At 40.9% G+C, this 15869-nt stretch overlaps 1 protein-coding gene across 1 annotated transcript in view; it reads left to right on the top strand.

Annotated features, from left to right (window-relative positions):
• The window catches only part of e (nonribosomal peptide synthetase ebony), a 61154-nt gene that overhangs the window by 42957 nt on the left and 2328 nt on the right, over positions 1-15869 (top strand). Inside the window, exons 4-16 of the mRNA XM_073079571.1 lie at positions 474-607; positions 1024-1200; positions 6679-6905; positions 7945-8221; positions 9366-9533; positions 9972-10130; positions 10525-10664; positions 11030-11120; positions 11772-11984; positions 12453-12594; positions 13058-13200; positions 13808-13954; positions 15065-15222. Coding sequence (XP_072935672.1) covers positions 474-607; positions 1024-1200; positions 6679-6905; positions 7945-8221; positions 9366-9533; positions 9972-10130; positions 10525-10664; positions 11030-11120; positions 11772-11984; positions 12453-12594; positions 13058-13200; positions 13808-13954; positions 15065-15222 — 2176 coding nt within the window. The remainder of the gene's footprint in view (positions 1-473; positions 608-1023; positions 1201-6678; positions 6906-7944; positions 8222-9365; positions 9534-9971; positions 10131-10524; positions 10665-11029; positions 11121-11771; positions 11985-12452; positions 12595-13057; positions 13201-13807; positions 13955-15064; positions 15223-15869) is intronic.

Below are 15869 nucleotides of genomic sequence, written 5' to 3'. Positions count from 1 at the left end.
AGAGATGAAGCCGTACATCGGTTGCACTTGCAGAACCTATCTTACCGTAAACTGAACACTACAGGGAACTGAACTAAACTAAAGTCCTGTATAATCAAGTTTTTTAGACAAAATAAAATAAAATATTTTTGTCTGCCTGTTCTGTACAGACTGCTCATGTAGACGTCTAATTACCGACATATTCTAGATTAATGACTAATCATCTTCTACATATGTAGTTAATTGACTTTTTGACGATTGTCTTATTGACTTAATTTGTAGTCAACTTATTTTGATAATTCTGTTTGAGACGACAACTGCTTGATAATGGTGTATTTTTTTAAATGCCTAGTTTATAATATTTTGCAAGACGGATTGCATATCAATACAATTGATTGTAGTTTTACCTGATCAATATACTCCAGAACTTGATATAATAACACCTGATGCTACTAGCTACAACGCTTATCTTCTAACCTGTGTTAATCCCACAGTACAATCGTGACATTGCTGGCGACGTGGAAGGCTGGAGCTGCCTACGTCCCTATGGAACCCAGCTTCCCTCAAGCAAGGATCACACACATCCTGAAGGATGCTGAACCGGCTTTAATCGTTTATGATGATACTGGTGAGTAACCTACCAAAGAGACTAAAATTACTGTGAAAGCAACTAAAATTCCGAAATAGTAATCCCGACTCCTCTCCCTTTTTTCATGTAAATCTCGATCAAATAAAAAGAGCATATAACATGGTACTTACACAGAAGTGAGAAACAGAATATCCGACTGTTTCAAAATTATTAATTGGAGAGGGAAGTAATGTGACCTATGTCACTCCCACAATTAAGACAAACTCAAATACACCTCATATACGTTAAGCCATTTGGGCTGTAGGGTGTGCACAAATAATTATGGATACATTGATAAGCCGGCAAATCAATACCCTTCAGTCGAGTAAAAATCGGAAACCAATCTATGCTCAATGTCACATTGCCTCAAAGATCAGCTACAATCAAATTTACCAACCTTTTCCTTACTTTTTCAGCAAATCCTGCAATGTTTGCAAACAGTGGCATACCCTCAGTGTCCTACGAGGAACTGACCTTGGAGGCTAGTGCGCTGCCAGCTGACAGGCCGAGACCAATGGAGATGTTGGCACGATCTGATGTGAACTCCATCGCGATTGTGCTGTACACTTCTGGAAGTACTGGCATTCCAAAAGGTGGGTACTTGACTTCAAATATATCATACTAGTAGTATCTTATTGAAGTTTTGACTCTACCAACTTGGCGTACTACCTAGTAGTATATGACCAAAACTTCGGCTTGGGCCACCTTTGGCCAAAAACGCATTTCTGACAAAACCTGCTTTGGCCAATTTGGGCAGAGGTTTTGGCCGTAGTCGACAGTTTTTAAGAACCGCCGAAGATGGACGTACTGTTACTAATGCCTCAGAGCGTAGCACAGTTTTGGTTAGAATATCATAAAGCAAGACCGAAGGTTTCTGGCCAAAGCCAAAGCCAATTCCTTCGGCCGAAGCAGTGAGATCTCACTTTAGGCACTTATAAAATTTGGTATAGTCACATTTTTTGACTGTAGCAATGATTTTTTTCATAATTTTATTATCGAAAAAGGCATTGTACCTCTGGTCCTTTGTTTGATCAAAATATAAATTGATGTGCCGTGTGGCTCCGGCGGCGAATAGACCACCCCATACCTGCCCGTGGGTGTCGTAGAAGCCGACTAAGGGCATCTACCGGGTAGATGGGCAGCAGCGTCTACTCGGGCATTTAACATCCTACTGCGACGGTCCCACTGGTTGCTGGGTCTGACACCGCCTGGCGTAATTCCCGAAGGTGTCTCGCTTGGTGGTAAGATCTCTTCGTGGGATCTGCCTGGCTAGCTACCACCCTCAGGTCGGAGTCTACCGCTAATAACGACTCGTCGTGTTTCGGTAGTGCGCCTGGGAGCCAGTTCATCCCCTTATCCCTCCCTTCCCATCCCCCTGTGGTGCTTCCGACGGCGTACTTTACGGGTCCGTTGAGTCTCTTTAAGCATCGTTGCCCCCGGGGGCGTGGTGTGTTGGCGCGGGGGCCAGGGAGACCCGGTGAAACGGTTGTCCGCTGGCCGCCCGCCGGTTAGTTGGGGACCCGAACCCGGGCAACACTGTTAACCTCTGGCCCGGGAGGCTGTCCCGCCAACCGGCGAAAAATCCCGTTGCGCGGCTACCTTGCCGGAGTAAGAGACCGGAGTGGAGCCGGGTAGTCGTGCACGGGGGGGACCGGGGGCCCTTCCGTCCCCCGCGCCAGCATCCCACATCACCTCCGTAGGCTCGGTGTCACGAGACTCATACTTTGTCCCGTGAGGCGTCGGCGGAGCATTGCAAATCCTTTCAAATTCCCGCCCTTTTTGGAACAACCACCAACTATGAGAAAGCCAAATAAAAAGAAGAAAAGTTGCACAGCGGCGACCTCTTCCACATTTACTGTGGATATGTGCAATATCAGAGGAGTCCATTCCAATCTGAATGCCGTCCACCACCACCTTGAGACGGTAAAGCCGGCTTTTCTCTTTTTGACGGAGACGCAGATATCTACCCCGGACGATACATCGTATTTGGAATACCCCGGTTACAATTTAGAACATGCCTTCAGGCGTCGTGCCGGGGTATGTGTGTATGTTCGGGGGGACGTCTGCTATCGCCGTCTCAGCTTTCTCGAAGACAAGGACCTATCATTGTTGTGGCTGCGCGCGGACGTCGGAGGTCTTACCCGTGTCTACGCGTGCCTGTATAGGTCCTATAGCGGAGACGTGGAGACAACTCGATTATTCGAGCACGTCCAGTGGGCAACCGACAGAATGCTGCAGCAGTGTCCTTCGGCAGAGTTGGTGGTTCTCGGTGATTTCAACGCTCATCATGTTGATTGGCTGGGATCCCGGACCACCGACTTTGCCGGGAGATCTGCATATGACTTCTCCTTGGCATATGGGCTCTCTCAGGTCGTACCTGGTTTCACTAGGGTGCCTGATGTAGAGACCCATACTGCCTCTTTGCTGGACCTACTGCTGACTACCCATCCGGTGGACTACCAAGTAATGGTCAAGGCTCCCCTTGGATCCTCTGACCATTGCTTGGTAAGTTCGACTGTGCCCTTGTCGTACCCCGTGGAGACACGTCCCCCCGGGAGACGACAAGTTTGGCATTACAAGTCAGCAGACTGGGACGGATTCCGGGAGTTCCTGGCTTCGTACCCGTGGAGGCAGCTATGTTTCGTCTCGGGTGACCCTAGCTCGTGTGCTGAGTCTGTAACCGACGTGATACGGCAGGGTATGGAGTGTTTCATTCCAAACTCTGTTGTGTCCGTCGGCGGGCGGAGTCAGCCCTGGTTTGGTGGGTCTTGTGCTAAAACGCTAAACCTTAAGCAGGAGGCCTTCCAAACCTGGGCATCAGCACACGCTAGCAAGGACCCAAAAACCCCCGAGCTCCGAACCGCGTTTAATGCTGCCTCCCGTTCAGCGAAGAAGCATATGGCCAAGGCGAAGTCTAAGCACATCGGCAGAATTGGCGAGCGGCTACTTGGTTACCCCTCCGGGAGTCGAGCCTTCTGGTCGCTGGCCAAAGCTGTCGAGGGTAATTTCTGCCGGTCTTCACTACCGCCCCTGCGGAAACCAGATGATTCTCTGGCCCACACGGCAAAGGGGAAAGCCGATCTTCTTGGTACCCTCTTTGCCTCAAACTCGACTCTTGATGACACAGGGGCCACACCGCCTACCATCCCGCGGTGTGAGAGCTCTATGCCGGATATTCGCTTTACGCAGAAGGCTGTCAGGCGAGCTCTATTGTCCCTCGATATCAAGAAGTCGAGCGGGCCAGACGAAATCCCCGCAGTGGTGCTCAGGACGTGCGCTCCCGAGTTGGCTCCCGTCTTAACGCGCCTATTCTCGCTTTCCTACACCACAGGACAAGTACCGTCTTCGTGGAAGGTTGCCCTTGTACACCCTATTCCCAAAAAGGGTGACCGCAGCGACCCGGCCAACTATAGGCCTATAGCGATAACCTCCCTGCTCTCAAAAGCTATGGAGCGTGTTGTAAACACGCAGCTCCTTAGGTACCTGGAAGAGCACCGGCTGATCAGCGATCACCAATATGGTTTTCGCAAGGGCCGATCAGCTGGTGATCTTCTTGCGTACCTCACTCACCGTTGGGCGCAGGCTGTTGAGAGCAACGGGGAGGCATTGGCCGTAAGCCTGGACATCGCTAAGGCCTTTGACCGGGTCTGGCATAGGGCCCTTCTCGCGAAGTTACCATCTTACGGTCTTCCCGAGAGGTTGTGCACATGGACTGCCAGCTTTCTATCTGAGCGGCATATTAAGGTCGTAATTGACGGGTGCTGCTCAGACACGAAGCTCATCAACGCTGGCGTGCCCCAAGGGTCTGTATTATCTCCCACGCTTTTTATTCTGCATATCAATGATATGCTGCTAAAAATCGGTGGCATTCATTGCTATGCAGATGATAGCACGGGAGATGCTGTGTACACAGGCCGTGCGAACACCTCTCGGACATTCGTGGAAGAAAGCAGAATCCGACTTGTGTCTGAAATCGAGAACTCTCTGGAGCGGGTCTCGGAATGGGGTCGTCTTAACCTTGTTGAGTTCAACCCCTCGAAGACACAAGTCTGCGCGTTTACCGCTAAAAAAACCCCATTCGTCATAGCGCCTAATTTCCAAAGTACCCCGCTCACCATTGGTAAAAGTGTAGGGATCCTGGGAGTCGACATCTCGTGCGACGTGCAGTATCGGAGTCATTTGGAAGTTAAAGCCAAGTTGGCTTCAAAGAAACTGGGCGTCCTAAACAGAGCCAAGCAGTACTTCACTGGGGGGCAACTCCTGCTGCTTTATAAAGCGCAAGTGAGGCCCCACATGGAGTACTGCTCGCATCTCTGGGCAGGGGCACCACAATACCAACTTAACCCACTTGACTCCGTACAGAAACGCGCGGTGCGAATCGTCGATGACCCAGTGATCTCTGATCGGTTAGAACCCTTAAGCCTTCGGAGGGACATAGGTTCCCTCTGCGTGTTCTACCGACTTTACAATGGTGAGTGTTCTGAGGAACTGTTTGATCTGGTGCCTACGTCGCCTTTCCTTCATCGCACCACTCGCCGAAGGATGAAGTTCCATCCACATCAACTGGACCCGTGGCGGTCCTCCACGGTTCGGTTTAATAGATCATTTTTGCCGCGTACGTGCAAAATGTGGAATGAACTTCCTCCTGAGGTATTCCCTCAGGACTATGACATGGGGCTCTTCAAGAGGGGTGTAAAAAGAGCTCTCCTTCAAAGCCGGCGATGCATTGGCGACTCCTCTGGTGTTGCAAATGTCCATAGGCGACGGTGACTGCTTTCCATCAGGCAGCCCGTCTGCCTTATCGTTAGGTTACATATAAAAAAAAAAAAAAAAAAAAAAAAAAAAAAAAAAAAAAAAAAAAATCCAGCATCGTAACATCTTGAACACATACTCAAAACTCAAATTAATTTATCCTAATGCATATACCTGGAACATATTGTTAGAAGATATATTAAACGTTTATAATGGTTTAGAAGGTCGGAGGTCAACCAATATTAATGATTTTATGTAATTTCCATGCACTTTGCAATCCATTATGTTTTCTTGTAAATCTAATGCTTTGTAATAAACGCTGGATATAAAATACTTTAGTAATTGTCATAAAGGCCTTGTGTTGAATGGATGCTGTGGGAATCTTGATGCATTCGACTGCAATTACTCTTATCGAAATTACATCAGAACCTTCCATCATCTTAGCAAAACCTTGGATGACACAACCCTTCATGGTTCGATAGAAAGCATCAGAGCTATGCTTATTTCTGCCTATTGTCGGTAGGGTTTAGCGCTGCTGTGTTCTGTTTTGAAGGATATGGTAAAACAGATACTTATGGGAGGCATCCAATCTAGTTTTCAGATATAGCAACGCACCTTGGCCTACCTAGGGTAGGATTTTAATTCTATTTAGGGTTATCTATTATATACTCAAAATATGATTGATTTTTTTCTAAATGTAAACCCTGTTCTTTTTTAAATGTAAACCTTTTTCAAACCAGAATACAGCAGCACTTAACTTTGCTGTTATAGAGTAGAAATACGTGTGGTGTTGATGCATCCAAACCATTAACCAAACTTGAAAAAGCAGTCTATTATTTAAATGCTTATAACATTTACATGCATTTTAAATGTATCGCTAATTTGCATGAATAAAATTACAAATTATATTAATTAGTTTTAATTAGAATTTAAAAGGAAACAACGAACTTTATGACCGTATCGAATCGAATTAGTGTTATCTTAGCGAGATTAGTAATTAATGATTTCAATTAATCATACCATTTAAGAGTGTAGTAAACAGAAGTAAATTAAAAAAATGAATTTACGTAGATTTCCAATTATTTTTAGATGACCCACGCAGCCATAATCATCATTAATGATTAAGTAATTTAGATAACACTTGCTCTGAATTTTGGGGTCAGTTTTATTAATACAGATCCCAAAAGTTAGTGTTATGTGGTCATTGCCGCATATCGACGTTTGTAAACACCAGATAGGGTTGAACTTCTACCTGTGGTCGGCCACAGATTCGTTTCTACCTTAATACTGATGATTATTATTGTGTTACTAAATTGCAGGAGTACGTCTCACATATTCAGCTATTTGCAACCGTCTTTGGTGGCAATTCCGTACGTTTCCGTACACGAAAACCGAAGCAACTTGTGTATGGAAGACTGCGCTGACTTTTGTGGACTCTATTTCCGAAATCTGGGGCCCGTTGCTGCATGGAAGAACCCTGCTGATCCTGTCAAAGGAGACCACGAGAGACCCACAGAAGTTGGTGAAAGTCCTCGCGGAAAATCAGGTAGGTTTATGTAAACTTAAACTTAGCAACGATTTTTTTAACTGAGTATGTCAAATTGAGCTGAAATTTTTGATATAGTTATGGTTTGACCTGGTAGATATTTCGGAAAGTGACAAGTTCAACAAAAAAAAAACTTGCCAGGAAAGCCTGAACCAAACGAGGTATCTTCGTCATTTTTGATGACTCGCATGGCCGAGTGTTCACCAAAACGATCAGACCCGCAGAGAGATCCGGATTCTATCTAAATGATGAATTTAGATATATGTTCTGGGTATTTCTGTAATAGTCTTAGTAAGTGTTCTTGGTAACCACGGCACGGATTCTTATTGTGGGGTTGTGAATGTAGATAGGGAATATAGATATGTAGATATATTAGTAGTAGAATTGTTGCATTTACTTTAGTCTCATTTATGTATCGAAAAAAATAGTACTATATCTATTTCTTTTAATGCATAAGATAAATGAAAGCTTGTTTGTAAATTCAAATCTTTTTAAGCATCGCCTTGGCAAATAAAAGTTATAAATTGTAGGTGTAAAATTGCGTACCAGGAATTTCATTATAACGAAGTGAAGGGAAACAGACTGTGAGATAATTATGCGTTCCAAATTAAAGTAATAAATAGTTATAACTATTTTAGTTATAACGATATATAGTTAAGAAATAGTAATAAAATAAAGTTACTACTAATTATACTGTTGCTAATGCTTTATTTACTTCTCTTAAAAAAGGTTTGGCTGTAACCATTTTAGAATCCCACGGTTAAGCATTTTTGGTCTCTAGAATGTCTTCCGATGTCACCACGTTTTATTGTGCGTATTTATGACAGCAATAAATGGAATATGTTCATATCAAGTCGCTACTGCCTCCATCAGGCAGATTTATAATTTAATTTCATAGTTTTTTCTACAATACCTCCTGGTAGATATTACGAATTAATACGTTTTTAAGAGAAAGAGAGAGAGAGAGAGCTGATTCTGGTTAAGTCAAACATCACACGTAAGAGAAGAATCATTCAATATGTCCTCTTAATGTTTACAGGTCCAACGCCTGGTTCTAGTGCCAACTCTTCTCCGCTCAATCCTGATGTATCTATCGCTGAACAAGTCAGAAAGACCTCTCCAACATCTCAAGCTCTGGGTCTGCTCAGGCGAGACCCTAAGCAAGGAGCTGGCTGCGGAGTTCTTTCACTATTTCGGAAACCAGGATGGGTACAAGCTCGCCAATTTCTACGGGAGCACTGAAGTCATGGGTGACGTCACTTATTACGTTCTGGAGAAGTTGGCCCAGCTGGATATATTCCCTACTGTTCCTATTGGTAAGTATTTCGGTTAAGTCATTGGTTTGAAAGTGGTAGAATAAATTGTGGTTAGACTTTTGTGTCAATTGTTTTTTCTGTCTAGTATCAGCATGCACTAAAGGGCGTGGTAAAGGAGACTTTTCACTTCAGATACCTGAATAGAAAGGTATCTGAAGCGTTCCAACTTAGTCTTCAGACTTTTATCTCATCTTGGGTTGATTCTACAGATTCTAAAGGAAAACGACGTCACCTTTGCGTAATGTAAAGCAATTTTGCGATTCGGCGGAAGGGTGTTGTTAGATGTTTTGATTATCAGGCGACCATCTTTTGCGCGACACCAAATTGTAAAATTCCCTAATTTATTATTTGTGTAAGTATTTATCTTTAAGATAATCAAGATTAACTTATATATAAGGGACGTCAAATGCTGCGTTAATAAAATATCCGTTAAAATATAATTAAGATATAGTCAAAAGATACACCGACTTTTTCTTAATAAAATCAGAGTACTTACTACTTGTTCGTAATAATTGTTTTATTATTTTATCTTCTATGAAATCTTTAAGATAATACAATTTTGTAACTCAGGAACTTGTATCAGTGCGTAAATAATTAAGATTTATATAGCGATACCTGAAGTATGATATAAGGCCTTCGATATTAAAAGTAGTTTTAGCTAGAATTCGATTTTGATCTCGAATGTTTTGGCCGATTCGATCGATACAAAGTAAATCTCTGATTGAACCATAAATAAGAAGTACAACTTAATTAAGCTACTTAGATTTTCGACCATTTCTAAATTTCTTACTGCATTTTACGGGACCTTTAAGCAAAGGAGAGTTCCCAAGGCTTAACTACGTATTCAAAAAATATTACAGGGGTGACAATAGTAGACATGGTATTATTCTTGCTTTTCTTTTCTATCGTATTATTAGTATCAGCGATTCGCATTTAGGCGAATTATATTATTTTTGAAAATCCATTGCATTTTCAAAAATGGAGTTCAAATATTGTAGAATTTATGCCACCTGTGAGAATAGTCTGGTCTCTTAGTAGAAAAAGTTTTAGCTAATTTACGTAATTACGCTGCTTGTAAACCTCAGATAGTTTTACTACCTTTAAAATAGACAAGAAGTAAAATTTAAGTGAATATTTTCAACAGGTGCCCCTCTCGACAACTGCGCGATATATCTCTTGGACGAAGAAATGAATCCGTCCAGGGAGTCAGAGCCTGGTGAAGTGTGGGTGGCGGGGGCTAATCTGGCCGCTGGTTACGTTGGAGGACAGGCTCCTGAGAAGTTCTGTGACAATCCTCATGCTTCACATCCCGGTAAGTGGCCTAGGGAGGCTTAAGTCTGATAGCATATAGGAAGTGGTATAAATAAACGGATGAGCTTTTAATTTTGGGTATTCAGAAAATTTGGATCCTCGTCCAAAATGATCAATGAAGAGAATAAGAGACTATGTAATTTATAAATTAAGATCATTTTATGTACCTTATCCTTATGCAAATAAAGTAATTCAAATTGAAAAAAAGCAGTCAAGAGAAATGAGGATGACTTAACAAATCTTCTTCTTGGCTTCTAAGTGTGGGGTTCTAGAAAGATCTTCATCATTTCCATACCTTCAAATGATTACACACACACATAATCGAATCGAACTCTTTATGGGTAAAAAGTGTTATATAATAAAGACTTTTTATTGAATAATAATTAATCATCTTTGAATATTTATATAATATTCTAATTTTTACTACTTTTACTTTTAGATTTCGGCCGCCTCTACCGAACAGGTGATTTTGGGATTTTGCAAAAAGGGATGATCCTGTACGCTGGAAGAACTGATTCACAGATAAAGATCAGAGGTCACAGGGTTGATCTTTTGGAAGTTGAAAGGGCTGTGAATACAGTTCAAGGAGTTGATAAGGGTGAGGAATTAAATTATTTGAATTAAGTTTACGTATTGTATTAAGTAAATGATGCTAAGTATGGTATTTTTGATCTTGGGAATGTATTAAAAAGCATATTTACTTATACTCATATGACTCATATCACACCAAACTCAATTGAATTGACTGTCGCGGGTAAAAATATTTCATTACTGCTACTTTTCCCTTTCGGTTAAAATCTTCGTATTTAGTTTCTACTTACTAATATTTATTGTTTTCGCTCTTTTTGTTTATGCATTTTTTTTTCATTTTATTCTTAATTATTATTCTGTTATTATAATGATTCCTAATTGTACACCATCATTTTTATAACTTTCTTAGTATTAGTTCACTTTTCCATTAAGTATTATAATTTTTCTTTTTCTGGCACTAGGAGTGGTTCTCTGCTACGGCTTGGAGCGTGGTAACCCAGAGATCCTGGCTTTCGTCACCGTGAAGCCAGAAGCGAGGTTATCTGGGCATCATATTGAAGCTGCTCTGAAGAACTCTCTCACTCACTACATGATCCCTCAGGTATGTGAAAATTGAGGAGTCACTGTATTGTTTGGCGCATTTTAAATTGTCTTTTTAGACATCCTACAATTGTAGAGAAAAAAATAATTAAATTGCTTACTACGTTTGCCAAGTCAATCTATTTATTTAAAACATAAAAGATTTTTTAATTATTGATATGGTCGCAAAAGATATTAATAGGTTACCTAATTACGTAAAAATTTAGAACAGAAGGTCCCTTAAGTAGAGTCTGAATAAATTAATTGACTTGGTATTACATGGATCTCACAACTTTTTACGTCAGAACTGAGTTGCGAGACTTGGTTTTTTACAAGTTATATTTTGATGGCATATAGTTTAGATATATTCTTGTATTTATGTTACAGGTGATCGTTATTGACACTGTACCGCTTTTAGTCAACGGCAAAGTTGACCGGCAAGCGTTGTTGAAGATGTACGAAAATACTAATAATAATGGTGAGTAATTTACCATAAAACCATTTTTAGGAGTATTTGCGTCATAAGGTTGTATAATAATATGTTTGTAAAAGTTGTAACATGTTAGAAAATCATTATCCTTGTCTTCCAAGTGATGCAAAATAAGGTGCCACGTTGCTAAAGCAAGTAGGCACGATGAAGCCTTTCTGATGTTCTCTATGCACTTCACAAAGCACACGTGGTAACACGGCTAGTTCAAACGGAAAATCAGAGCGAGAGCACAAACAGTACGTGTGTAGGTTCCGAGCGCAATACGACTACTGGTCAAAAGAAGCGACGTGTATAAGAAAACTTTCATGGAATTTTTACTTCTACCCACCTACAAGGATGAAAAAATTATGATGATCCATTGGTATATTAAAAAAGTAGTTAGGTCATACACGTTGGAAAAGTGGCACATGAAATACGGGTTAATTGTCACATGCGAACTATGTTTATCTCTTTTTTGTGTATTCATTTACACGTACTATCCTACTTACACCGTAGTGTGCATTTCTCGCGATAAGTGCCACTACAAGCGCCGAAACCTATCTACGTTTTTTACTACTGGTATGTCAATGTAATGATCATAGAAACAAGTTACAGATAGATAAAACAAATAAAATATTTATTTATCTTTCTATTTGATAGATGATGCAGCCATCTCCCTAGATATTGACTATTCTGGAGTAAACGCAGAGGACATGGAAGCAGCAAGAGTCCTCTTCGAAACTGTCGGAGAAGTTCTGGGAAGGGCGGCGAGAGGGGCCCTCTCAGTGAGAGCTGGATTCTACGAACTGGGAGGAAACTCCCTTAATTCCATCTACACAATTACCAAGCTGCGGGATAAGGGATATTTTGTTGGTATGTTTACACCAGCGTCACTAGATTTATGTTTTTAGATAAATGAAAGTTGCATAGAAGCAATAAGTGGTACTGTTGTATTCTGATCTAGTAAAAATATTTTTTAAACAAATTTTATTAAACGAATGCTGTGTAAAAACGTCTTATAAATAAGCGATTAAGTGTTGGAATGATGAAAATGTGTGGTCTGAAAAAGCTCCAGCTCCATTACAGTAAAACAGTGTATAAAAGGGGCGTTATGGAGTTTCTTTGCCTCTTCTTGTCTAGAAACGTAACACGTAATAACTAACGTTAAAGACGTTCAAAAAAGGTCTATAAAGAATATACTTGAAATAAAAATTGGTTTTGATTGTTGATTGAAATTGATATGATCAAGAAGAGCGTAGTGTAGAAAGTACTACAAAATGTATCACGTTTAAGATTACTTGTTAATAGGATACATCTAAAATAATAGATTATTTTTCTCAGAAATCAGCGACTTCCTTGGTGCATCCAATCTTGGTGAAGTACTTTCATACATGAGCACGAGTCCTGAAGGAAGTGGTGAGAACGACGAAGTCAAGTTCACGGCACAACCGATGAGGCATGAGCATAAGGAAGAAGTTATTGAGTAAGTTATAGAACGAGCGTATACAATTAAATCTTATTAAAATAGGAGTCACATAAATTGTAAATGTGGTGAGATTTGATAGATCGGATGGATTTGATCTACTTCTGAATTAATATAACATAAACTATTCTTCGAAAATAATTAAAATGCTTGTATAAAACAGAAACGGTCATAATCACTTTATCGTTTCCATCAAATTGCATAGAGTCCAACTTTAGAAAGGCATTTCGGCCCTTGGAACATTCTTTGAATTTATTCTTATGTTTTATTCTTTTTTCTTTTCTTTTGACAATATGAAAAATACGCGTGCATATTGACACACAAAAACGACAGATTGAATCAAACTTTGAATCAAACGACCTTTGAATCAAACTTGAAATTGAAGGGTGTTTAACTAATTTCATATGCCTCTTTTATTCACAAACATCAGATAGATCTCTTGTAACATTTCCCAATGTTTCAGGATGATAGTGTCTTCATTCTACGAAAAGGCAGAGTTGGAGCAGTTCCTGAAACATGAGATATCCACCAGAGACTACGCGCTGTGCATCGAGGCTTGCTGGGACGCTCTCTTGTTGGCTGGACTCAGCGTTGTTTTGGAGGATTGTAAGTTTTGACCATTAGTGTCCTGTCGACAAGACCCCTTTCAATAAAACCTTATAACGTGGGTTAAAGGGGACAAAAATGTGCAAAAAGGTTCATTAATGGATTTTACAACGATCTTAATGGACATAGCGGATGTCTTCGCCAACTGAAAGTCTACACTTCTTGACTTTTTGGTGTAGTAGCTGCAGTAAACGTGCATCTCATCTCCTTTAAGTGATCATTACTGTTCGTCGATCTTTGTAACCTAACATAACTGAGGTTAAACGTTCCTAGGTCGATCACAGATATTAGATAGTTAATAACAGGAGGTATTTCGCGGAAATCCATGTTATAAAGTTGAGAAGAACTATTGCGCAACAGTCCGCTACCAATATGTTTAGTGATATACATTTAAACCTTGCATACATCGTGGTCATTAATTTTGGTAGCAGATTATTGCGAAGCCGTTTTTGTCCTAACTTTCATCACAGTATCAGTGCTACGGAGCGCTAATTCAATATGTCTCTAATTAGTATCATTTTCAAATGGGACAATAGCTACAACAATCATCATAGATATCCACCCGAAGATGCCGAGTTCTATGTTAAATTATGCTCCAAATTTACAGCTGCAGGAAATCCAGTCGCGGTGGCTTTGAATTTCGATGCAAGGGATGAACCAGAGATTGAACTGGGCGGAGGTTTAGCCAAAATCATGGCATTTTTGGAGTTCGTGGAAGGCACCGTACGTGACACTATGCTTCCTAAGGGAAAAGGTAATCTTCACATTTTAATTGCTTGTTGTTAATAATATAATATTTGTTAGTTTGGATGACTGATAAAATTTTGAAAATTACTAAAATTGAGTATTGGCACAAATGAGTATTGGCAAATACAACTTATTAAGTAATAACTACTCTTAAAATCGTTTTAAATAGACTTGATTGTTAACTATCTAATACAAGTAGCATAGGGCCTTGTTATTCAGTAGCTACCGGATATTTGACATTAATCTGACAGGCTCTATGCCTCACGATTACGATAAAGTGGAACGAACTATACCAAATCACAGTACGCTACAAAACAAAAGTTGGGACGACGTTGCCCTTGCAACGGCACTACAGTCACGACTTTTTAGCGTTTATTTATAAAACTGTATATTTTTAATAGTACTTAAAACTAAATTGCGTCATGACCATAATCTATGGAACGCCGTTGAAATATGTTAAGAAATTAAAACCTCGTTAATTTTTTTTTATTGTGGTTCACAATTGGTAAGTGGCTACTGCTGCATTTTTTTATAATATAGGAGTAGCGAACGAACATGCAGTTCACCTGATAGTAAGTGGCTACTGCGGCCCATGGACATCTGTAATCAACCCCAGATAGAATTAGATATTCCTGAGTTCGACCACAGATGCACCGCTAACCTTGAGGACTAAGCTGGAACGCCTTGGAAAAGTATGTCTCCCTAACCACACCCTTCTTACCAGAATACAGCAGCGTTGAACACTGCTGTTATGAGGCAGAAATAGGTGTGGCGGTGGTGCCGCCGTAGTCGAACCAAAGGGTTCTACCACGTTCTAATGTCCTATTATATTGAAGTAGCAAACTAGCATGCAGTCCACCTGATAGTAAGTGGGGACTATCATCATCATCAACCCATTATTGTCCCACTGCTGGGCACAGGTCTCCTCTCAGAGTGAGAAGGATTAGGCGATAGTCCACTGCGCTGGCTAAGTGCGAATTGGTATAGTTCACATACCTTTAAATTTTTTTTTAAGATATCTCAGGTTTGCAGAGGGGACTAATGTATTTCATATTAAAATGTCTCAATTTCGCTTTATTATTAGTCTAAAATCTAATCCATGTCTTTGTGACCCTAGGCAAGATCCTCCATTCCTTCATGATGGCAACAAGCGCGTCGCTGAGCGCGCGCGACAACGTGTCCGCCATCCGCGCGCTCGAGCTCGCCACCGAGCGCGTGGCGCGCGCCCGGCGCTACGCCGGCGTCTTCACCACCAACACCAGCCCGCTCACACAGGTATAGGCCGCATAAAACTGCTAGGCCGGTCTGAATATAGAAATCGCGTCGCCATGGCAAATTATATGACTAGACTAAACAGACTAGACTAACAGAACTAGACAGAACAAAATTGACTAGCAGTTTGGTTTTAACTATACATTTTTATTGTTTTTATATTTTTAATAGTTGAACCTTACATAAAGCAGACGCTACCTGTAACCTTAGTACGAGTTTTAACGTTTGCTCGAATACGTAAACGGCGAACGTTTTCGAGCAAACGTAAAAACTCATACTAAGAGCACAGATGGAAAGTAGTTAACGTTGCCTGTGGACATTTGCAACACCAGAGAAGTCGCCAATGCATCGCCGACTTTGAAGGAGAGCTCTTTTTGCATCTTTTTTGAAGCGAACACTGCTATTACGGATACCTTTTATATAGAAGTGCACTTTTCATGGAAACTTATGAGACCTAATGTAGCTCCTTAAGAGGTCCCAAGCTAACACGTTATCCTGAGATACGTTCAAAATTGAATTTTATGTGACCCTTGAGATTATTCCTAACAGACACATTATATAACTTACCTCGAAATGTGCTTTGTAGGATAACTTATAGGATCTAAGGTAATTCCTTGAGAGGTCCCTAGCTCACACGGTGCATTTATCTC

Source organism: Epargyreus clarus, unplaced genomic scaffold (genome assembly GCF_041222505.1).
Source record: "Epargyreus clarus isolate Ecla_fem2 unplaced genomic scaffold, WU_Ecla_fem_2.2 ptg000002l, whole genome shotgun sequence".
Taxonomy (NCBI): domain Eukaryota; kingdom Metazoa; phylum Arthropoda; class Insecta; order Lepidoptera; family Hesperiidae; genus Epargyreus; species Epargyreus clarus.
This window is presented reverse-complemented; position numbering and strand designations above follow the sequence as displayed.